At 36.0% G+C, this 25,294-nt stretch overlaps 2 protein-coding genes across 3 annotated transcripts in view; one reads left to right on the forward strand and one right to left on the reverse strand.

Moving 5' to 3' along the window:
* ssx2ipa (synovial sarcoma, X breakpoint 2 interacting protein a) overlaps positions 1-16,705 on the forward strand; it is a 47,350-nt gene extending 30,645 nt beyond the window's left edge. Inside the window, exons 14-15 of the transcript XR_012372038.1 lie at positions 2,983-3,235; positions 16,406-16,705. The gene's annotated coding sequence lies outside the window, so the exon portion shown is untranslated. The remainder of the gene's footprint in view (positions 1-2,982; positions 3,236-16,405) is intronic.
* Positions 1-25,294, reverse strand: part of slc22a23 (solute carrier family 22 member 23) — a 79,263-nt gene that overhangs the window by 10,888 nt on the left and 43,081 nt on the right. For both annotated transcript variants that reach the window (XM_055201466.2, XM_055201453.2), the window contains exons 4-8: positions 16,463-16,631; positions 10,293-10,417; positions 3,332-3,434; positions 2,981-3,216; positions 2,297-2,329 (exon numbers count right to left, since the gene is read on the reverse strand). In XM_055201466.2, the coding sequence (XP_055057441.2) occupies positions 2,297-2,329; positions 2,981-3,216; positions 3,332-3,434; positions 10,293-10,417; positions 16,463-16,631 (666 nt within the window). The remainder of the gene's footprint in view (positions 1-2,296; positions 2,330-2,980; positions 3,217-3,331; positions 3,435-10,292; positions 10,418-16,462; positions 16,632-25,294) is intronic.

A 25,294-nucleotide genomic window follows, 5' to 3' on the forward strand; every position in this document is an offset into this window, starting at 1 on the left:
GCATCAAACTCCAGGGCTGAAAATGAGTCCCACTCCGGCCCTGGCCAACTGATGCCAGTTTGCAAAAACAATGTAACCAAAATCCTACAAGCAGGATTTTCATCGCACTGATTTTATGCACATTTTTAATTATTGCATCAGAAAAGAGTGATGGAAACGCCAAATTTCAAATAAAAATCCCTTCACAAAAAAGTTTTTATGCTCGCTTGAGGTGGTTTGTGTAAACGCGAATAATGGGAGATGGAAACGCATTTGCAGAATAAATTCTGACGTAGCGAACATTAAACCCACGTGTCTGATCGTCTAGCTCAGTGTTTCCCAACCAGGGGGTCGGGGCCCACAGGGGGCCTCAGCAGATTTCCAAGGGGGCCTCAAGATGACTTGAAAATATAAAAAATTGGACAAAACAAGCATTAAAATAAGCTAAAACAAGCAAAAACCAGATGTTTCTTATTTTTTTGGCCATTTCAGTAGCGAATATACATCTGTCTAGGCATTCCAAGCTCTAAAAAATGGAGAGAGTGGGGAACCTTCAAATATTGTTGTGGGCAACTAGTGGGCCTTAAAGTGAAAAAGGTTGGGAACCATTGGTCTAGCTGTATCGACTGACGTTGTCTTTCCCATACATTGGGGTTTGACGTTGTCACATCAAAAAAGGCTGCATTTATTCTTCTGAGCACAGCATTCAGTTTGGCGATTACAAGCTGCACTGCTATTAAATTAAAATCTCGCAAAAAGGTAACTAAATTCGGTCCTGACCGGCTGTTTCTCAATATGCGTTCTTCAGTGATCTTGCGTCCCTGTGTCCTCGGGCTACGTCATCATTAACCGTCGAAGTTCAATTCCAATTCTCAAGAACGTAAGTACAGAGGATGCATGAAAATACCAGAATGTGTTCTTAATATCGAAGATGCATTGTGTGCAGACTTGTGCGCTGAATCGGCTTTACACTCCAAAAGTCATTGCGGCAAAACAATGGCAGAGGTCAGGTGACCAACAGGAAGATCGCACACATCTCAATTCTCACAGGTGCGTTCTGTGTTCTCGCGACCTTCTGAGTTCGATCTTCCAAGGCCGCCTGGCAAGACCGAGCTCCACGCAAGTCCGTTCTTTGCGTTCTTGGAATTGAGAAACAGCCTCCATTTTCTAAGAGTGCCTTTCATTATTTACTGTTGGTTACCCATACCACCGTCATTCGCTTGAACAACTTGATAGAACCGCACCTAATCCGTATTTGCTTGTTTTTTTGTGTGCAAATTTTGAAAAGAACCCACTACAGTGTTTTATCTATAGTATATGCAAATGAGCTGTGACACAATGATGGTGAGGTGGAGACTCTGGTGATACACAGCCTGATTCAGCTGGATGCTGCGGTCGAGTAAAAACACCTAGTAGCTCCGAACAGCACAACGACTTGGTGACCTTTAACGATTTCATTATTGTCAGGGTGAAAGCACCTCTGGCACTAAACGATTTATCGTTTGCCGTTTTCGTGGGTCAGCATTAATAGCCCCAGCAACTTAACTCCCCGCTGAGATAATGCCCTGTCGACTCAAAGACAACTTCCCATGTGCTTTATATTACCACCAGCACTCACGGAGCTGGATTTGTGGGGCCTCGGCGGGGTGACCAGTGAGCCTCTTAAACTTAAACTGACAAGATGTTCTCTGCACTTATCCAAACAAACCCAAGGGGTCAAATACAGGATAAAATCAGAAAATCTGTGTATTGTTTGGTCCGGTTATTATTTCTGCAAACTGTAACGGGTAATGAGATCTGGCACATGTACTCTATTCTGTGTCACCGAGTTTAAACCAAAGAAGCTGAGATTTTTAGCAAACGGGTGTGACAAATCCTTGTTTTTTGTCGGACATCATTTCTAATCGGCTTTCCAATAAAAGCTGGAATTTGAATGTGACGTGACCATTGGTTATGTGAGCAGCGTCAACCAACGTGCAAACAGTAAAGCTCACGTGATTGTGATACAGTGGTTGAGATGAAACACATACTATCAACCAATAACAAAGCTTTCCAAATGCTGAACAAATAAAGGGACAAACAGCACCTTTATCAGGTTTTATGATGTTTCGCTTGGTTAGGAAACAGTGTTGATAATTTTGCAGCTCATTGGCTGCTAAATGTAAATGAACAATTGCTTTTGTGAGTAATACAGAATAAAGCTCATGTGACAATACAACAGCTTGTGTAGATCTGTTCATTAGTGTTGCAATAATTGTTTAACAACAATCAAAAGTTAGTTCCTATAATACCGAGATAAAGAGCGTTAATACTTTACCCATATTCAGAGGAACGCTATACTTTTCCAGCACTTCATTCATTATGGGCGAAGCGCATGGGGGAAAAAAGAGAGAACATGACAAATGTTAGACTAGACAAAATCATGACGACAGCATAAAAAATCCTGCACCACATCTGAAAAGCAAAGCTGCGAGTCTGTAACATAATAGCGGAAAGTGTAATGTGAATTGTACATATTGAGACAGAAAGCGGTGAAATAATTTACTGACAATAACAGTCAACGTAATTTTCTATTATGTGGTTGTTCAATCATTTTTTAAATCATTTGGTTTCATTTGTGACATTTAATGTAGGAGTCATTAGTGGTTTGAATCATAGACATAGAATCTGCTTAAGATGATTCAGTGTCTCACTCAATTGGAGGTCAAAATTGAGATTAAGAGACATTGAGACATTTTTAGAGTCTAATTACTGACTGGTCGTGATTATATGACAGGTGGTTAAAGATAGCCAATAAAAAATTTGAGACCTTAACATAGTCACACTTTAGAAGCAGTTGTGCTTATAAATCTAAATCGCAAGGGCTGCATATTACGCTTCCAATAAAAGCATCAGCAGATGTCAGTATATGTGCAAGTGTTCCAGTGTGGTGTAAAAAGACCCTTTGTGTGGCGTGCGTGTGTGTGTTTGTGTGTGTGTGTGTGTTTGTGTGTTCTCTCACAGTTGAGCAAGCCGAGCTGAAGAAGAGACGCCAGAGCTGTTATAATCATGAACATGAGGAGTCCTCCTCGTCGACCCATCAAACCCACAGCAGGGCACAGCGCCACGCAGGACGCCACGGTGATGCCCGCCATGGTGTAGTAGTCAGCGTAGAAGTTATGAAACATGGTGGTTGTCTCCATGTTTGGGTCCATCATACTGCGTGCGAAGCAGTGGTGGATGCCATAACCTGCTAGTCTGAGAGAAGAATTAAGAGGTTAGTTTTGATGCTTATAATGTATATAGAAATTTTAACTAACTGTTTCACAAAACACACACACAGATTGGTGGTGCATAATAAAAATAAACTTACGAGTTGACGCAGAGCACCACGATATTCTTCCAGAGGTTCCTTGTGCCAACCATTCTCACGATGCACGTCTTCTTGGACGGATTTGGCAGGGCTTTGTTTATCTCTGAAACCAAAGGGGAAACAATTTAATTAAATTGTTAAAGGGGTCATAGCGTGAAAATCTGACTTTTCCATGTTTAAGTGCTATAATTGGGTCCACAGTGCTTCTATCAACCTAGAAAATGTGAAAAAGATCAACACAGTAATTTGTTTGTAAGCCATTTTCTGCAAGCATGTGAAAAATTAGGTCGTTCAGATTTCGCCTGTTTTGTGAGGTAGGTAGCAAGGCGAATTACAATAATACCGCACTATCCAACCACAGCACTGCCATTGTGCAGAGAGAAAGAAAAAATACTTGACAGCACAATTGAGTTTCAATGTCAACAAATCATTGTGATCAGTGTTTGCATTTCATCAGCTCATTTGCATTTTAAAGGACACACCCAAAAACGGCACACTTTTGCTCAGGCCTACAAAGCGGCTATTTAAACATGCTATAATTAATTATCTGTGGGGTATTTTGAGCTAAAACCTAACTTACGCACTCTGGGGACACCAAATATTTATTTTGCACCTTAAAAAAAGTTCATAACATGACCCCTTTAAACACAAGCTTTGTTTCAAACCCTAATAAGTTTGCTTTCTACAGCTTAGTTAGACCTGTTCCTTCAACATCCCAGTCACAGAAGAGTTATTTCATCACTGTAGGTCATAAACTCGCTCTATTGTTGGGTGCTAGAATGCATACAGTTGCATACTTTGGTGCTAGTACGACAAGTCCAATATTTAATTAAGATTTTACCATGTCTACAGTCCTAAGCGAAAAATATTCGTATAGACATGCAAATCAGTGTTGGGGGTAACGCATTATGAGTAATGTGCATTACGTAATAATATTACTTTTTAAAAAGTACTGCATTACTTTACTTGTTACTTTAGAATGTACACATTAATATGTGAGTAAAGGGCTCGTTATAGTTGTGCGTAGGTTCTACGGCATAGGTTCCGCGTCGGTTTTCATTTATACTTTTGTGTCGTCGTCCGCGTCGACGTGCAAACACACGCACAGAATGCTGGTAGGCAGTTTTACGCATGTAACCACAGTAGCAGTGCGAACGTCAATGAAGAAGCTTGGCAAGTTAACCCACAAATGAAGATGATTTGAGAAAACCGGCAATGATAGAAGTAAATAAACAGCTAATTTTGTTACCGCTCCAATTTTGCGAGGTGCACGTCAGGCTACGCTGAGCTACGCACAGGCTACGGATAACCTACGGCATAGAGCTTACGCACGACTATAAATTGGGTTTACTTTTAAAAAAAAAAAAGTAATGCAAGTTACTTTTTTAGTTTAATTAATTTGATTTAAAAAAAATTACTGGATTAAACTAAACGTAGTTACATTATGCACTCTATGCGTACACGCCTGTGTGGGAACAGTTTGAGTCAGAAACTGAGATGGCAGGCCAGAGCTCAACATTTTTGTGATGAAATATCCAATTTCTGAATGCAGAACTTTTCAGTCATTAAAACACCTGCAAGGTAGGGCGTTGACCATACATCGCATTCCCCATTAAAAAGACCTGCCTGAAATTGATTCTGAATCGCAAGGCGATATTAATATTTTTAATATCATGAAAATACCTGAAACAATCTGATATAAATATCCCTTCTAGACATTTCCTGGAATAGGGTTTGTAATGCTACTTCTTCTCTGGCACAAATGGCGTTTCTACACGAGCGCGCCCTCTAGCTTTTGGATGTGGCAGCATTTCACCCTAATTCATTCAAATTCATTAATTGAGATAACGCGCATTTGCACGATTAATCGGCACAGCCCAACTGCAAGGCCTAAAAGAGATCAAGCCTCAGCCAAGAAAAATTAACGCAAAAGTAACTAAAAAGTAACGTAAGCACTGCTTTCCATGAAAAGTAACCAAATAACACAATTAGTTACTTTTTTTGGGAGTAACTTAATATTGTAATGCATTACTTTTAAAAGTAACTTTCGCCAACACTGATGCAAATACATAGTGTATACATGAATATCAGCTGACGTCACTCACATCTCAAACTTGTCTTCCGCCATTTTGAGTACCTGAAATGGTCGCAAAAGAACTAGAAGCTATGCCTTCAATATGTTGTGAGCATCAAAATTGCTAACACTAAGAAGGCTCAACACAACATGATACTTTGCTCGAAGTATCACCTGTGTCTCTACACGTGAACTCGAGCATTGAGAACATTGTTTGTGAACACAGAGTTTTCTAAAAAGAAGGTTTTGAACAACTGACTTTAGCTTCCGCTCGCCACCATCTTCTCAGTCAAGATGTATTGATCTCCGAATGCAACGTAAGGAGGGGGGAGAGTAAAGATGGATAGCTCCTAAAGCATAGTTCCATATAAATGCACGAATAATTTGTTGTTTTGTCGCAAGTGAAAAACAATATTGACCTTCTAGTTAAAAAAGGAGCCTCATATGAGATTCATTCATTCAGATTCGGAAATCGATTATTTATGTCTGGCAGAGATGACGAGCGGACACCATAACAGACAAAGTCAGTTGTTCAAAACCTTTCTTTTTAGTAAACTCTGTGTACACAAACAATGTTCTCAATGCTCGCGTTTATGTGTAGAGGTCCAGGTGATACTTCGAGCAAAGTTTCATGTTGTGTCGCGCCTTCTTATGTTGTAAAATAGTTGTAGTTGGGTAGCAGCGAACAGTGGCTGGAAGAACGCATCAGGGATCGAGTAGGGATCACACCCTAACCAAGATATATATTTTTTAAAGTAGCGTTTCTTTTCATGACAGTCGAGGTGCGACATGTTGTCTTTCGTAGCCATTTACAGTATCCGTAAGAACCATAGACAGGAAAAGATAAGAAATCCGTAAAATCGTAGCAAGGTAGCCAATGCTTGTCAATAGCCTACTGGTACTTGGTAGGTGCTCAAGATGGCGGCATGACGTAAAAGGTCACATGACTGAAATCCATCTATAATAAAAATATGCAACTGAACTCAGACTAAAATACTGTTATAAAATAAAACTTTAAAATTCCAACCATTTTTAAAGCATTGCACTTCCTATCTTTCTATATTTCTGTTATGATATTCGATTACTTAGAATGACATTTACCGATACTGATAGATAGCGATAGTAATGTCATGAAATGTGCAGAGCGCACAAACTGCAATTTTGTTTTAATTGCCAGGATATAATCTTTTTAAACAATCAGCCGATGTGCAAAAGTGGGAAAAATTTACTTTTAGCTGCCGATACCAATTATAGGCCATATATTGGTGCATCCCTACCTTCTACAGTATATGAATGCCGGATGACTTATTGCTTTTCTGCATATAGTAAACATTTCCCTCACGCTGTCCGCCATCTTCAATGAAAATGTTCAGTGAAGTTTGTCAAAATGTACCTTGGAATATTTATGTCTAAAAAATTTCCAGAATTATGTGAGGTGGAACTACAACATTACTGGGGGATACTAGCCTGGGTGCCAGCCGATCTTAGCCCCGCCCACAAGAATTTGAAAAAGGGGAGGATCGGTCTGGCGTTTTACCGTTGAGGAGCTACTATGCTAAGACAAATGCTGGTCGAACCAATCAAATTGTCAGGGCGGGCTTTATACGATGATGGACAGATAATCAACAGTAACGTAATGAACCATGTCACCAAAGAGCGCGTGTGTTGAATGGCTGCCCCTGTAGAGTTCAGATGTGTGGATTCTGACATGGAGTCTGTTCTAAAAGATATCGACAGAGCATTGATTTTAAAAGAGGAACAGAGAAACGCGAGCAGGGCATTTGTTGATATTTTTGCCGTCCTTCCTATTTGGCAAAAGTTGGTCGCAACTGAAATGGCTAACGTTATCACGGCGATGCAACTCAGCGTGCACGACGAGATGGATATAATTAGCGGTCGTTGCCAGCTTCTTTTCGGAAGCCCGGAATCGTGGTTGCTGAATAAGTGGAGGGACATGCTAGGCTCCAATATTTTCAAGCCAACGTAATGGGTATCGTCGTGGATGAAGTTCACCTAACGTACAAATGGTAAGAGATAGTCTTACTCTATGACTTAGTAAATACTTCACGTTGTGATATAAACGAAATGTTGTAATCACAATGTTAGTGTCATTGTAGCGAAATAACTAGCAGTTCGGTCAGGCTGCAAAGACGTAATTTTAAAATACGTCACACACTCCGTTGCTCTGATTGGTCGTAGGTCTATCCAATTGAGTGCAGAGGCATTTTTCGGTTGAGACACGCCTCATAATTATAGCTCAATGGAGCGGTATCAGACTCAAATTCTGACTACAATTGAGTATGACAACGTCAGGCTAGGGGGATACTACAGACTTGAAGAGAACTACAATATAATGTTTATCTGTTACAAACATTGAGTCTGTGAAGAGCACTGTAAATAAAAGATCCCATCAGCAGGACTCTAGTATGTGGAAGAAATTCAACTTGCATGCTCTCCAGATATTGTTTGTTTGCTAAAATAAGCCTATTGATTCAATACTAAGAGGCTCTGGTCCCTGTCTAAGCTCCAGAGATAGTGTTTTATTGAGAAATTCCCATTTACATCCCCAAAATGAACAAGTGATCCTGCTGGAATGCATTGACGGTGCCTTTGAGCTACGAGTTACATTCGGTCAGTTCAGATCAAAAACTCAGGTGAAGTCAGTGTTTGTGGTCACATTCATAAAATCAATTCTTAGGGTGGCCAAGGTTCACATTTTGTGTAACTTTTCGACCAATGCACAGATGTTGTAACATGTTTTGACATCATGTTTAACAAGTGTATTTTTGTGAAAAACAAAAGCTCTGATAGTAAATCTACGTGTGAACCAAACTGCTTTCGTACATAATACGTGACACTGTCTGGCTAAAGTCTCATAATCTGAGATTAGGTGGATCAAAGTCTGATGGGGAAGAGATTCATCCTACACATGCCAAAAAGTTTGAGAACGTCTTACAAGAAATGTAAATATCCCCTTCTTAATAATACACACAATTATATAATTTATAACAAATTATTTCCCCAGACCCCACTTTGAGGACCCATGGTGTAGCGGTACTCTCGCACGAGGAGAAAGCGATAACGCTTTAAAGAAGGCTTGTCTGAAGCGTGGCCAACAGACAATCATGCATAAATGTAATTGTCTGGCTTGCAATAGGTTATACATAAGGTGATCTGATTGGCTGATGCATGCGTTGGCGCTTGAAAAGTTGAGAAACGTTCAACTTCTGCCTCGAGCAACGGCAGTGACGAGACGCTGAAGGATCCCCAATTCAGTTCGGCAACGCATGAGTAAAGTAAATGAGAAGCTTTAACGCTTTCGCCCCGTGTAAATGTACCGTAACCGTTCTATTCCCTGCCGATCCAACTGAGTTGGTACGGTTATAGTTTCATTTTACACTATGGGGCTGATAATAGCATCCATACAAACGTGTCAGTTGTTGCCTTGGTAACAAAAGAGTTTACAGATGGTATGCGGTGTATATAGCAATCGCTTTATGGAGGATGCTAATCTACTTTTTGTTTTAGAACTACTTTTTACCTGATCTGTGTTTATTTCGCTCAAATAATGTGCTTTATCAGCTACAGAGAGAAGCTTGTAGCCAGGCAACAGATGGGTGACCAATCACTACACGCATTCGGTCCGGGCTAGGAACTGTTTGTAATCATGCCGTGCCGAACCAGGTGGAAACATAACTGCAACCCTTCCTACCATTCAGGATTAGTTTTACAGGGGAACCTCTGAGGAAATCGTGCATCTCAGAGATGTTTTTTCCTTTCCGAATTGGCCATGTCTGCGTTTTACGACCTCCGTAAAAATTCCAGAGCAATTAACCTAGTGTATTTGGCTGAACTCAGAGGTCCTCTGAGAAATGTAATCCTGTCCTTGTGTATTTGCCAGGAATATCTTTTGAAAACATGTTTTTATGTGTTTTGGGATCTGCTGTAAGGTCTTACTGTTGTACTGCCTGTGTCCCATTCATTCAGACATAAATGTTTTTTCCATTCAGCGGAATAAAATAATTAAATCAAGACGAGCCAATTCTCGTAATAATTTTACATTTAAAGCTCATTTTCAGACAGGCTGTTTAAAGTCAACAACAATAAGAGCTTTATCTGCAGTGACTTTATGGATGGTATTTTTTAAATTAATCAATTAAATGATAAAAATAAAGATTTAATCGCAAAATATGTCCCAAATTTGAAAATTAAAGGCAAACATTAAAACATTAAATTAAATTATTTCATTTTCAGTTTTAATGTCATGAAGCATCATTCTGGTCAAATTAAAAAAATAAAATTAATTTGATGATTTGACATTTTATTTTCAATATAACCTTGAGGCAAGGCTGCCAATATTAAAATAAACAGGTAAACTTGAAAAGGAATCTGTAAATACATTTTATAAAAGGCTTTTTATTCGTGACCAAACAATAATAGGGACAAAATTAAAATGTAAAGTTCAGTTTTAATTTTATGTTTTTTTATTTATTTATAGGTTTTCATTTCGTTTTTATTTTCGTTTTCATTTTCAACTTGTATGCAAATTCAATGTTAATCATTGGGTGGGGTTTACTTGCTTACATCTTCTGCAATGCACAAATGCACGAAACAGACACTCCCACCTCTGGAATAGCCTGAGAATTTGAATCCCGCCTGAATCGGTACATAAAATCACAGGCGTCGTGAGGGACACGTTAAAACCCAAAACTTCCGAAAAGCGTTCTTCGTCTTAGATTGTGATGACATTCAATAGATATAGCCAATATTACATTGTAGTGTCAGTTTATTATAAAGTGAACACCATCTAAAATGTTCACAAATACAACAAAATCATGTTAATGCTGTAGTATAAGTACAGCGTTAGTATTAAGTTTCTGTGTATACCTGTCATCAGCTCTTCAGCATCCTCTAGATTGATGTTGTTCTTCTTTGCAACCCGCTGCATGATCCATTTGGAGCGGCTGTACTGTTGGGTAGCAAGCAGCCAGCGCAGAGACTCCGGAAAAATCCTACGGGGAAAGACGGATATACTGTACATTACTTTAAGCTGCACACAATCAGTTTTAAGAATTACTGTCCTTTATGTGCACTGACAAGGTGGTTTATGATAAAGCATTGCTTGTAAAAAGATGTGGAACTAAAAGCGATGGGTGAACGTTACAGTGAAATAAAATATTACACAAGCGAGAATTTTTTCCCAGTAGTTTATGGGTCAGTGACAAAAACGGTTTGGCAAGATGAGAAATTCAAAAATCTTTTTAAAAAACTTGTTTTAAAAGCATGCATCAGGTTTATTTCAATGAACATAGTGTATTTATGTTGATTTTATGCAATATAAAATATATATATTTGCATGAAAGTTAAGACTGAATAGACCTGAAAATGTCAAATGGTGTAACCACCAATTGCGCCAAAGAATGAGAAATATTAAATATTTTATCCACCTTCCTGGCATGTAAGCTTAATCAAAAAAATGTAATATCATTTTATTTGTTATTTCTAAATGTAAATGTTAATGCGTTTTTGTAATATTTGTCCTGACATTTGCTAAAAACAGCTCTGTTTTCTAAATAATATTTGACAAATTATGTAAAAATGTATGTAAAAAAATAATATTACACTAAACTAGATGATTATATTTTATTCCACATTTTTATGAATATATTTATATTTTCATTAAAAAAAATACTAGTTACACTAATTGACACAGACCGTTTACACCACTAGGGCTGTTTTCGACTAAGGATTTTCATAGTCGAATCTGATTCGTTAGATTTTGCCATAGTCGCCTCGACTGATAGTCGAACCTTTTTTTTTCCGTGGTGAAGGAATTTCCCCTGCGGTGATTTTGCGTGACTCACTAGCACCATGCGGTTTAACCGCCTTTATTTACTAATATAAAATTAAAAATTTCCCCTTATGAGAAAAAGATTAACAAGCTATACTACAGCTTATATATATAATTTATTTATTAAAACAAAAATAAATTACAACTTACATTATATCCGAGTGTTACTTGGTCAAAAATCTGTAGAAATATAGCCTATGCGAGTAAAAAATTACAGAACAAAATTGTTTAGCTCACGCGGACTGAACGAAAAGTATTTTACACTTAAAGCCCTGTTTTTTGATGAAATAGAACGGTTTTGACCCGTACATTCATCCGTTGAGAGCTTGAATAATAGACACTCCAGCCCAGGTGGTGGCGCCTTTGCCAATTGCAAGAATACAAACAACGTTCCCGGCGCGGAGTAATAGAGTGCCGAAGTAATGGCGTCACTTTGTAGGCTAAAACGCGGAAGTGAGTTAGCATTTTAGCACTACGGGTTCCCTCGCCCTGAAGTCTATGGGTTTTTTGAATGGGTTTTTGCTAAATCGCCTGAAATAAGGTATGTGGTTAACAAAACCTTTAAATATTTTCACGTTTTGTTCTATGACATAAAATACACCAGTTATAATCTGCTTGTGATTTTTTAAAACTTTATTGTGCCTTAAAAACGGTGGTTGCTAACAAGTTGCTAATAGGGACTACATCCTTGGCGGGGAGTTTAGACGTCATCATGACAGGAAATCTGTCAGCCTTTCAGCATCACGTTCTCAGAAGTTTACCTTTCAGTTAATATACATAACGTTATATATTTAGTCTTTTCAAATTGTAGTTTTTCCAAATATTGTTGTACTGTGGAGAGACTGTAGTTTGACATGTTTTGTTTTGTCCGGAGATGCACGTTTACCGTCCGATGTTCCCCAGCGGAGACTGTTCGTGCCGTAAGGTAACTTAAGCGTTGAACGTTTTTCATTACAAAATCAACAGCTAAAATAACTTACCTGTCTCTTTCTTTTAACGTATCTTAAGGCTTGTTTACTTTGCTGTTTAATAGATACTTCGAGAAATGTGTTTAATTAAAATATTCAAAATAATACCTGGTTTATTGACTTTTATTCAACTTTGCTTTACCCACTAATAATAATGATTGTAGTTATTTGTAAACAGCACTAGTTAGGCATTAGATAACAATGATATTAATCTTTGTTATTTTTGTAGTAAAGTGTGATTTTTGTAATTTTAATTTGTAAAGGTGTAACTTCCATAAAACTAATACTGCTTATTTTGAATTTATCCTTAGACAAGCTGACCGGATGCCCAGTGTCCATTCTCGCATCTGCAGCTGTCATTTTCCTGCAGGGGATAAAATGTCCCCGTTTTGTTTATATCCACAAATGATGTTCCCACTGGACAAATTTTGGAAGATCATTCATACTCCCTGAGACAGGATAGGGCTGATGTGCCTAAAAATGTTCCACCACCCATTTATAAAAAGGAGGAAATGGCTACAATTTATGGCTGACAAAGCAGATGAACCATCTCCGGCTGATCAAACCCTCACTATCAATTCTGAGGAACAACCAAATAAAAGCACAACTAAAGAAGAGCTGCAGTCTGGACGAAGAAGAAGAATCCAGCTTGAGATTGAGTTAGAGCATTCCATAACAGAGATTCAGCTTCTCAAAGAATACTCCAAAGGCAAACGAGTAACTCTCATGACAGGTATTCAGCCTTTCAGATGAGTGAAAGTGTGATTCGAATGGAGACAGGATTGCCAGATAGGGATACTTTCAGTGCTGTGTGTGAATATGTTGCTCATTTTGAGGATTCCATTACGTACTTTGCTGGATGGAGGAGACCCAAAGAAATCATCCTTGAGGACCTTGATCAAAATTCGCCACAACTATACACACTTGCACTTGCATTTTCCATGTGGGCATTCACATTTTGTTGCAAAAATACCTTCTTTCCCTGTAGAGACTTGTCATGTGAATTATATAGTATATAGTTTGTTTTCAGTTTATGAAAATAAAGATGTTTACTACAAAACTTGCTGCAATGTGTCTGTGGATCAGTGATTGGAGCATTTTGTTAACTTTTGTTTAATTCCCAGAGAACACGCTGATATCTATAGCTTGAATGCACTGTAAGTCACTTGTCTAACAAATACCAAAAATTTAATGTTAAACTATTGTATACTATTGTAACTATACACCAGTCAGTTCACAGTAATGTGAGATAAAATTTACTAGTACACAGGCTCTCACATTGGGGCTTGTGTATTACCAGGTAAAATATATAGAAAATGTGAACAAAATTAGTATATATGGTTTATTTAGAAAACATGTATGGTTTAATTATAATATATTGTATTTAAGCATTTATGCTATTGGACAATTCTCTTTAAATTCAACATATATAATTATATATAACTATTATATTAAATGTTTGGAATTTAACTGTGTTCTGTTTGTTCAGAGATTGTATAGTTATCTTAAAAATACATAGAACACTATTATAACTCCTCTATCTCTCCATAGTTTTACTTAATGAGACTTGATAAACCTTGTCCCTCATGCTGGCCCTTACAATACCGGTAAGTAAACCAGTATCTAAGCTGCACTGTTATGTCCAGATTTATAGTGGTTCTCTCTCCTCGATCTATGGTTTTCTATCGTCTAAGTAAGAAAAAGTACATAAGATTGGAAATTGATACGGCAATAGCTAGGGCTTCTGAGATGTTTTTTTTTCTGGCGAATTAGCAAATGGTATGCAAACATACAATCAAACATAATACAGTGAAAGATAATCTTTAAAGTTTATTTGGGGCACAATGATCATGCATAATAACCTTAATTACAAAGAAAATAATATTAAGGTTTATATAAACTAACGAAATAATAAACTAATAAATAAATAAAACATTAACAAAAAATCTCAAAGAGGCACGCGTAAACAAAATTTCTAACATTTCTGGAAATAACGAATGGGCAATATTTCTCATGAAAAAGTGGATAAGTGTCCATAAACAGCGCAGATCATATGAGCGAGCGTGTTTTTAAAATAAAGTTTGATTAAGCTTGATGATGACGTTGATCCGCGACCGGTGCGCTGTAGTCCGTTTATAGCATACCGTTAGCATTTTATATCTGACGGCTTTATTTAGGCTTCAAAATGTATACATTATCGTTTAACTTATAAAGATTATCTTGATAGACAAAACGTGTAAGGTTCATAACTCTTTGTTGAACACAGATCTTATTTTTTGCGATTTTCCAAAAGTCTATGGGAAAAATGAATGGCTTTTCGATCGAGGGATCGCATGCGCCGCTAACTTCCGGGTTGGCCTACAAACTGACGTCATGACTTCGTCACTCTATAACGTACCTCACAGCACATCTAAGTCAATGGAGTTGGACAAAAACTACGATAAAACCTGTTGAAAAGCATCTTTTGCAGTGATTTTTGTGTGAGCATATCAGTGAACACCCCTGACCACTCGATGAGTTTCACGTCTTTGTAAACCAAAGTTTAATGCATTGTAGGAAGGATTGTTCCTGTGCACCTTATAAAGCCATTGTAGAGGTGGGAGGTGATACAAGAAACACCCAAAAATTCTCTGGCCAGCATCATATGTCCAAATTTCAGTCAAAACCGTTCTATTTCATCATAAACAATCTGAAAACAGGGCTTTAAGTGTAAAATACCGAACTTGTGCTTTAAGCAGACTCTCTGCAACATAGTGAACGTGCTGAAACAGTCGAGACGCAGGTTATTTTCAATGTTTATAATGTTTCACGCAGATACAGTTGATGAAAAACTTTCATATCCAGGTAAGAGTCAAGTGTTCAGTCAGTTAATAATAAAGCCACCAGTGTTTTTGGCTGCAGCTCAGTTATTCACTGAGTGGACGCTGTATACGAAGAAAAAACCCTATAAAGGTTTTTATTTTAAGTGGTTTTACTGCTGGTAAGCAATCATTTATATTATGGCGCTTTGTATTTGTGTTAATCAGTTAAAGTAATTTTAAAACTTTTAATCTTTAAAAACTCTACTCTAGATGCAGACGACGCTACAGTTATTCTGTCATCTTAAGCCTAGTCCACACGGACATGCGTATATTTATAACCGGAGTTTTCCCGTCCACACATGCTCGGTTTAAATTAAATATCCATCAACACGATAAAGCAAAAGCACGCAATTAAGCGTTGTCAAGAGCATGCCACACCAGCAGGCGGGGATATAACCCAAATCATGTTCCGTTATATAGTGAGATAACTGAGCATCTATCTGTATACATGTTAGAAGCCCTGTTAGCACAGTTATTATTACTCAGCGGCGCACAATCTTGACGTCAAACACAGTGGATAACAGCGCACACTCTGACGTCGCAAGGCAAAACTCCAGGTTTTACTCTCTACACGACACCACTGTAACCGGGGTTTCTTAAAAAGCTCACCCTGGCCGGGGTTTTCAAATATGCTCAGTTTCAGTGCCCTGATACTGCAGTTTCGTGTGGACGAACGGCCGAACCGCGTGAAAAAACTCACGGTTATTAAAATACCCGCGTCCGTGTGGACTAGGCCTTCGCTTCACTTTTGCATAGTATTACATTTTGAATAGAAATGTATGAAAAACAAGTTACCATCTTATCTCTTGACAATCTATTTTGCCTTTATTATACATATGATGTAAAAATCAAGAATAGCTATATATGAATTTAACGTGAAAAGCGCGGTTGTTGTGGTTACTTGTCATCCATGCGTTAAGCTTCTCAGTGCTACTGCTTATTGGTTACATAACACTTTCCTCCTATTCGACTATGAGGTTAGTAGTCGAATCAGACCTCTCCGAATCAAATCGTTGAATCTATAAGTCGTCAGCCCTTTACACCACATTGACATTTTTGCAATTATCCCCCAAATATTCTTTCAAAATGAAATAAAACCAGAAATTTTAGACTTGATCCTCAAAAAAGAGAATGTATGCAAGTAATATGCCAATTTATTTTAACCCTTTTACATTTAATTGAAACATACGGACACAAAATAATTAACGTCATGTCACTGACCCTTATCCTTTTTATATTATTTCTGAAAATGCCCATAATGCAAACATTGCAGAAGGATTAGGCATATTTTATGTTTATATTCACTGTTTGCCGTCTTAGGTTTGGACAAATGCAACAAATGTTGTGGAGAAAAACAACTGTGGCGCAGTTGCTTACCAGATATAGGACAGCATGAGCAGGAGTGGACCGATTATGACCACCTGCAGGATCTGCCAATCACGACAGAGAGCCGCGAGTCCTGGCAGGAGCAGCTGTCCAGCCAACACCACAAAGTTAGCCACCATGGTCATGGAGAAACGCAAGCCAGGTAGACAAAGCTCGATTCCTGTGAATGCAAACAAACAGATCCAACATAAGCAGACTAAATAAATATTGAGGTTTTAGTGATAAGCCCAGAGAGTTTGTGCATTACAGTCATTTTTACTATTGCAGAAAAATGCGATACGTTTTTGAATAAGGTGAGCAAGTGAGATAATATTTAAAAAAATTATAAAAGCAACATAAATGTTTTATATTCTTTGTGATAGTTGATCAGGTAAAATCTGTCCTGAACAACTTTTAATATAACAATCTCATAATTCTGTACACTGTGAATATCACATATTGATGGTCTGGTCTATTAATATGTTGGCAAAACAGTGCACAACATGTCACATATGCTTCAGTGATCCATTTAACCCACTCATGGGACTTCTTAAAGACCCGTGTCTAGTCTAAAAGCTTTAGCCTCGTCATCTGTTCACAATTCATTAGCATTCATAATGCAGAGGAGCACGAGAGACGGCAGCGGTGGTTTTCAATGCCAAACTAATATTGCACAGCTCCATATTTTCTCAAACCAATAGTGGCAAACTCATTTTAACATGTAGTATCTGACATGGGCAAATGGCTTAGGAGAGCATTTCTCAAGGTGACAGAGCTCTGGAGAATATTCAGACTGCACAATACTTCAACACAGTGCCTGCACGATCCTTTAGAAGAGGCTGGAATTTCAATGAGCAACTCTTCCCACAGGGAGCTGAATAATGGGCTCTGTTCAGGGACACAACTCAGGACTGAAATCACCACCGAGGCGGCGACAAGAAAATATTCAATCTATTCCTCTGCCGCACTATAAATGTCATACAGTGTCCACAAAAAAGTATTTGGTAACTTTTAGACACTAAGCAAAATGCATGCATGTCATTGTATTAACAACGCATGAACCAAACAGCATTGTTTTTTGAAAACACCCAGTCACTTTTCCAGCATAACAGAAATGGTTAAGGTTGTAAATAATAAAACAACATACAAAGCATTTAAAATTAAAACAAATAATATTTTGACATTTTCTGGTTGTTGGTAGAACATGTCCATACACTGTAAAACATACATATTACTTATACTTTTTTTTAGGTTTAATCAACTTGAATTATAAAAAATAGAATTAGCTCAAGTTATTTCAACTTTATTTTTATAATTTATAAAATTTTCAAAACCTAAAATTTTATGTGATACTGTTTCAAGGTTTAAGCTGTGTTTACACAACATGAAGTTAAATAAGTCATGTAATTGATTTGATGTTTACATTTATCATTATTAATATTAATACATTTAAAAAAAATTTTTTTGAAAGAATATTATAATTTAAGGCCTTATTTTTGCCTAACATTCATGGGTGATTCTCACGAAACCATTGAAACACCACGGCACTAATGATTTTAGCTTTAAAATGTGTAATATAGTAACATTAGAAAGCATCAGAATTAACACAATACTGTGTTCTACCTTGCACAATGTGTGATTTCAACATAAGAATTTATAATTGGAAATTTTATCTCATTTTCTGCTGAAATTCTCATTACCGCAATGTGTCCGGCTGTGTTTGAACATGCGTTATGTTGTAATTTAATCAAATTAACACAAAAATATTAAGAAAAAAAATAAATGGATGTTTTGCTAGACTACTTTAGATGACAGAAAAAATATTTACTGAATATTCATGTATAATAATAATTAGGAAAATGATGTGTCCATGCCTGATGTTCTCATCCTCCGCAACACTTTTTGAGAACAGTTTAAGCACACATACAGAATTTTAATAAAGTTTGATTTTGATTGATCAAGCACATGGACCAGTTACTTCAAGATGGCTACCAGGTAAGATCATTTTTTTTACAGTTAATTTGAAATATTGTCTTGTCAGAATGCTTACATGACATTTTGATTATCATTACCGCAACAGATGCTTATTAAATGTTAATTTAATTAATAGAAGCATAATACTTTGATTTTAAATGCATGTGCAGAATCTCCAAATTATGTTCTTTCAGGTTTGTCATGTCATTTTGAAAATATGTCAGTGTTGATGTTTTCTGACTGTTGCGGTAATGAGATTTTTTAGGACAAATTTTTTTAATTATGTTACAAAAAGTGTTAAATTATAAGTAAAAGTTTTTAAATTAATGTTCCCATTTACTCCAGACTTTGTTTTTCAATGTCTGGTGGGAAAAAAAGGAAATTTAAGCAATTTTTACATTTTCATGCTTGACATTTTTAAAACCAAGTTTTCGTGAGAATCACCCACATGTTGCATGTTGCTTAAAAATAAAATGTATTGTCTCCAGTTAAAAAGATGTTGTTTGTATGCAGACATTTGAAAATAACACGTTTTAGTGTTGCAATGACAATACTGCAACACCGTGAAACACCAACCGCAAAATCTCATACCGGCCCATGCCTAGTCACGATAGTTGAAATTAATTGTAATTTCAAATCGATTAAACAAAAATAGTTAATAGGGATGGATATTGTGAACAATTTGGTGTTTAGTTTCTTTTCTATGGTTCCGGTTCGATTTCGGTTTGGTCCGGTATCATTAGTGACCGGTACTTGGTATAATATTTTAGTTTTGCAGACATGTAATTTATCTGGTGTCGACACTTTAATATCTGCACGGATCCAGTATGGGTGATTCTGGCGGAATTAGACTTGTGAGGTGTCATGAACATTTTGATAAAAAAAAAATGCAAAGTAAAAGTATCAAAATAAGAAGCATACAGTTACAAACATCTCTTCATGTACTATTTTGCACATGATTTCAAATGACATCATACAAACCAATTTTGTTGTTTTTTTTCCACATTTAAGGAGAAAATGTTCATTACCGAGATGTGTCCATGACTAGATTTTGGTTCTTTGACATGGAAATATTTATAATTAAAAATCTAAAAAATAAAAAGCTTCAGTGCATGTTATACTATAAACATTTACAGTACAGAAACATGTGGTATTTGTTGATCATTGGTAAATGTAGAGACAATAATAAGGAATATAAATGTGTCCAAGACCAATTTTCTCATCCTCCGCAACAATTTTCAATCATTGTTTAAGCCTTTAAGGAACTAACATTTCAAAAGAAATAGTTGGAAGGGACATCATTTACTGTGACACTCAAGATGGCTACCAGATAAGCAGTTCTTATTTTTTCTCTCAAGATAAAAGTTGAAATTTTCTGTGTCATAGTACCTAGACAACTTTTTAGTTCTCATTACCGAAACATGAGTTTGTAAATGCATATATTTAATGTAATATCATGTTGCGGTAATGATAACTTTAGATAATGATAATCTAAAAAAAATTAAATAATTCTATAGGTACTATTTTTTTAAAATCCTCTAAAAATAATGGTTGTAGTAAGTTCAGATCTTAATCTTAATTGTGCAAAAAAACTGCCTTCAAGGGCTTTTTAAAAAATCTGATGGTGAAAACCCAAGTCTGGATATCGTGAGAATCACCCATTTACAAACATGCATTTACTTTCTGAATTGTCTACATTTACGCGGATAATCGTGGCATTTTCAAATTATTTCATGTAAATATATCCGTTCAAGCCCAAGGAAACATGAACCCAGTATTTACGTGCTGTGTGAAGCTTTGAGATGCTATGGGTGCAAGCTTCAGACTTCTCAAACAGAGCATAAGCAGTGAATTATGAGATGATTTTGATCTCGTCTTTGCTTAAATATTTAAATTGTTAAGGCATGAAACGTGCAAATTATAAACTTGATTCAGGGATTTCTCAAATATTGTTTTGTTCAATTGTAGTTTGATTAAAACCAGAGAATTGATATTTTTTACCCAGCCCTAATAGTTATGTGATAATCTAATCATCTTTGAATGCTCTATATGAACTTGTAAGGATCTGATCACAATTGTAGCAATTTAATGAGCTGGCTAATTTGTACACTGTTTACCCAGAAATTGTCTTTACTTAAACAATCAAGTAAACATCACTTAATATTTTCTGTTTTGAAGCCAAAGCTTAAAAAGTTTAGCTGATTTAACGTTTAAGCTTACAAAATCCATTAAACTAAAACATTCAAGTAAAATGAACTTAAAATTATTAGTTTATGTTGTAAGAGAATACCCATAATCCTTTGCGCCTGAATATTTTGATTATTTTCTGCTTTTTACAGAATAAAAACTGATAAGAACTTTCACTACTCAAATATGTGTTAATAAAATGTCATATAGGTTCAAGCTCTTATATTATTGATGTTGTTTTGTTGTAAATTATGATTTTGTGAAGTCACCGTTCAGGTGATCAGTGTTTCTGTATCCTGTTCAGAACATTTTATTGTATTTCTCTCCACAGTACTGACAATGTATGACAAAAACACAGTTTTGTGTGCGTTTCTGTGGAGAATCACGTTTATTCAATGATTGACTTAACACTGTAAAAAGTAATACCTAGATCTAACTTATAAAAAGTGAGGCAAGTGACTGCATGGGAAGTTTTAGGTTGAGTCAACTTTCAACCTTTTTTAAGTATATTGAACACACTAACATTACTTAAAATGAATGCAATAAAATTGAGTTGAGTTAACTAATTGTGCTAGTATTACTTAGTTAGATAAACCTTCTTTTCTTGGTACAGGTAGCGTATTTATGGTTAGTTGTTGTTTTTTATGCCGTCAGATGAGGGCTAGAAACGTTTATTCAAACAACGCACCCACTCAGTTTCGTTTTGGGCAGCTGTAAAGCGCGACATACTTCAGTATGCAGTCTATGCACAAGCACCAGTCTTCTGAACAATGGTAACTACAAAACTCAAAGAAGAAACAGAAACTCTTCCAAATATCGAAGATAAATGAACATTAAACACTAACAAGTCTGTCTTTTTAGTTAAAAACAAAACAAAAAAAGTTTCAATTCAAATTTCACTCTCCAAATGCAGTCCCATGCAAAGCATGCTGGGAACTGCAAGTCCACTGCCTAGTTAGTTGTGTTTACTCAAATAATTCATGTAGTTTTAACACAAAATTAATAAGTTAATTTCTTTCTTACAAATTTAAATCGATTATAGATAAAAAAATTAAGTTGAATTTACTCAATAATGTGCTCATTTAGAATTAATCAATTTATTCCAATTTTTATTTTATTTTAACTCATATTTTGATTAAAAAAACAAGAATTAATTTTTTTAAATACAGTTTACTCAATTAATATTTTTAAAATCTACTAAGGCACAGAAACACTTTTTACAGTGAAAGTCAGTTATTAATTTTGTGTTATAATACCATTTATAACATCAAAAGTAATATAAAGTGATAAAAACTAAAGTTATATGCAACGGGTTTTCCCATAACTTTCTAGTAATGTCAACTAATCCGGGTTAAGAGTGCAGGAATATTGGAAGAAATTAAAACATTAAGTCTATTCAACTTAAAATTGTTGTTAGAACAACTTAAAAACTTCAAGTTTACTTAAACATTTAAGTAATCATTACTTAAATTTTTGTAAGGCAACGAGTTACCTTCATTTTTTTAAGTAAACACAACTTATCTGGGCTTACAGTGATTGAATTCATACAATTTAATTCCTGGGTTTTTGTACAATCTTTTTTTAACCCTGGTGATGTTGGGTTTAAGGGTGGGGCTTAGTTTTATTTTTACTAATCCCAAGTATGATTCATATTGTAAGAATTCATACAAATTAGCCACCTCATAAAAGAAGTTAAAAAAAAATCATAACTGCCTGAGGTCTGGTATTTCGTTAACTATTCACCTAAATAAAATACAATTACAAAGACAAGCTGATGTTTCTATGGTGTTTAAATTCTCAGTAATGAAATAATCCATACGAGCCGAAACTGAAATCTGAAACAGGAAATGAGTTGAAGGAAATCTTTCATTTAAATATATGACAATGGCTGTTCTTCTCTGTTTTCATGTCCTGACCTCACTAAACACCTCAGTCCATTGTCTTCAACTTTAACATTCACAATACATCCTAAGAAGAGTCACACAATAGTCACTTGACTTGTTTACATCTGAAAATGAAGTGGAAGAAACCAAAACTGCACATCCTCAAAACTGCCAGTTCAGACAATGAGAAGTCATAATTCATTTTACATCAGCATTTTAAACTGTGTACCAAATCAAACAAATGCAGTAACACAAGCACTAAATTGTTTTACACACTATAGGATAAGTCTGACAGAGCGTCCTTACAGCTCAGCAACAATGTCAATAAAAAACCCCAACAATGTCCCTGCCCAAAACATATTTACCAAACTACAGTATTTAACCAAGTATCCTTCAAACAAACATTTTTAGATTAGATTCAACTTTATTCTCATTATGCAGAACACAGATAAAATGCAATTTTAATTAAATAAAAAAAGCATTACTTAAGGTTAGCTCACACCCACCCCCTACACATATAAAAAGGTGTTTTATAATTAAAATCATAGCAGATATATACATGTTTGTGTCTATAGCTTTAGTGATTGGTTGTATGCACGGCAGAAGGAGGCACTGTGAGGGATCAGGGTTATTTGTCTGTATGTTTTGGGCTTAGGCTGACATTACGACCTTCCTTGTCACATGAATCGCTTATGGCGTCCTGCCATGATGTCACATATTCAAATACATTCCATCCCGCTCGGGCTCCTCTCAAATCACACACACAAATACGCATGCACTGACCTAGACACAGTTCCTCTGGACATAACAGGATACAAGGACATATGCCCTTCCGCATTACACTCAGGAAGTGTGTTCACAATACATGCATGCAAAACTGAGGATTATGTGGAGGAAAACTGTTGAAGAAGAGACAAAAAACTGAAATGATAGACACTAATGAGCCGTATGTAGCTCTCAAAACTTTCAACTTTCAAAAATGTATTTAACAGTTACACACCATCAAAAATAATCCATATATATATATATATATATATATATATATATATATATATATATATATATATATATATATATATATATATATATATATATATATATATATATATATATATATATATATATATATATATATATATATAAATAATGTATATTGTAAGTCAAACAATCATGCCAATAAAATTCCTTTAGATTGAAATTAAATACATAAATGTTTGATACAACAACGGTATTTCTTTGGAACTCATTGACTCCAGTGTCCATTCACTTTAATTATATTGAATAGAGCAGCGTGGATGTTCTGCTGGACATTTCTTCTAAATAATTCACAAAAAAAGTCATACAGGTTTGGGTGAGTAAATGGACCTCTGATCTAAAACTGATGGATGCAACTGTGCCTGCAGTTGGTGAAGTGCAGGTGCTGTTGGACAGTGGTGGGCTGTGTCAATAGTCACAGATAAACAACAGTCGTAAGCGCACACACACAAGCCCTTTTCACACAGACATTATGGAAAATACACAGAAAGTGCATCTGGGATTTGTCCGGGATTGTTTGATTTTTGGTTTATTTCAGGGTTCCCCCACCTTAGTTAACTTAAAATTCAAGGCCCTTTCAAGGACTTTCCAGGTCCAATACCCTCAAATTTAAGGACTAATAGTTGGCACACATTTCAAGTGAGAGCAAGATTAAATCATGTTCCCTTTTAAGATACATTGTTACAGTCCCCATTCGAGGGAACTCGCGCTGCATCACTGCGGTGACACTTTGGGGACGCCTATAGGGGTAAGTGCATCTGAATGTGTATATCAAATTCAACCAATGGTGAGGCTTAACGACAAAGACAAGGTGACGCGGGAGCCAGGAAGTATATCACTATCTGAAATATTGCCAAAGACGGTGTATGTGCAGGATGTATGGCAAGGGAGACACAGCGTCACAGCGTAACAAGACCTGGAGGCGTTGCAAATATGGTGGCATGGTGACGCGACTTCCTTAAATGGACTGATTTGAACACAGCTGAAACACAGTCTTAAGCAGCCAGGACCAGAATCATTTTTTTATAAAATGCATTGTAATACTTGGAATTGGATGCATATGTGAAGGTTTTACAAAAAACACTCTTTCAATCAATAATCTGCATCGTGAAGAGACATGATATTATTTTTCTTTCATATAAACATCCTCAGAGACTACAGAGAAAGAGATTTCTCTTCAATCTTTTCTGAGCTCAACCTTCAGAGTCCGCTCAATAAAGCCTTTATCTACTCCTGAGCAAGACTCGTTCACTAATGGCTTCACTGAAGAACCCAAGAGCTTTCAGTCAAAGGTCAACAGTTGCAATTATTAGGCAATATTAGAGTACATTTCAATATACACACATTATGTACAGTACATATATTCAAGCATAGAATATAAATATTAAATATTCAAATATTAAATCAAATATTAAAATTATATGATTAAACAGCAAGCTATAGCGAATGTAAAGACAGTACATAAGAAACAACATAAGAGGATTAAATACAGAATATGCACAAGGTTACACTGCAATTGTTCACATTGATATTGCAATTGTCATTATTATTGTCGACTTTACATTGAGGTTTTGAAAACGTTTTTTGAAGCAGCTGCATGGTAAATTCTAAACATTCAAAACTATATAATATACTGTAAATAACAAATAATTATAGAAGTTGTTGTTAATAAAAATCTAAAACGAACCGCTAAAAGACACGTCAACTTATTTTCCTTAATTAAGGAAATAATTATTTGACGCTATAGACCGTTTCGTTGGGCGCA

This window comes from Misgurnus anguillicaudatus, chromosome 2 (assembly GCF_027580225.2).
Source record: "Misgurnus anguillicaudatus chromosome 2, ASM2758022v2, whole genome shotgun sequence".
NCBI classification, from domain to species: domain Eukaryota; kingdom Metazoa; phylum Chordata; class Actinopteri; order Cypriniformes; family Cobitidae; genus Misgurnus; species Misgurnus anguillicaudatus.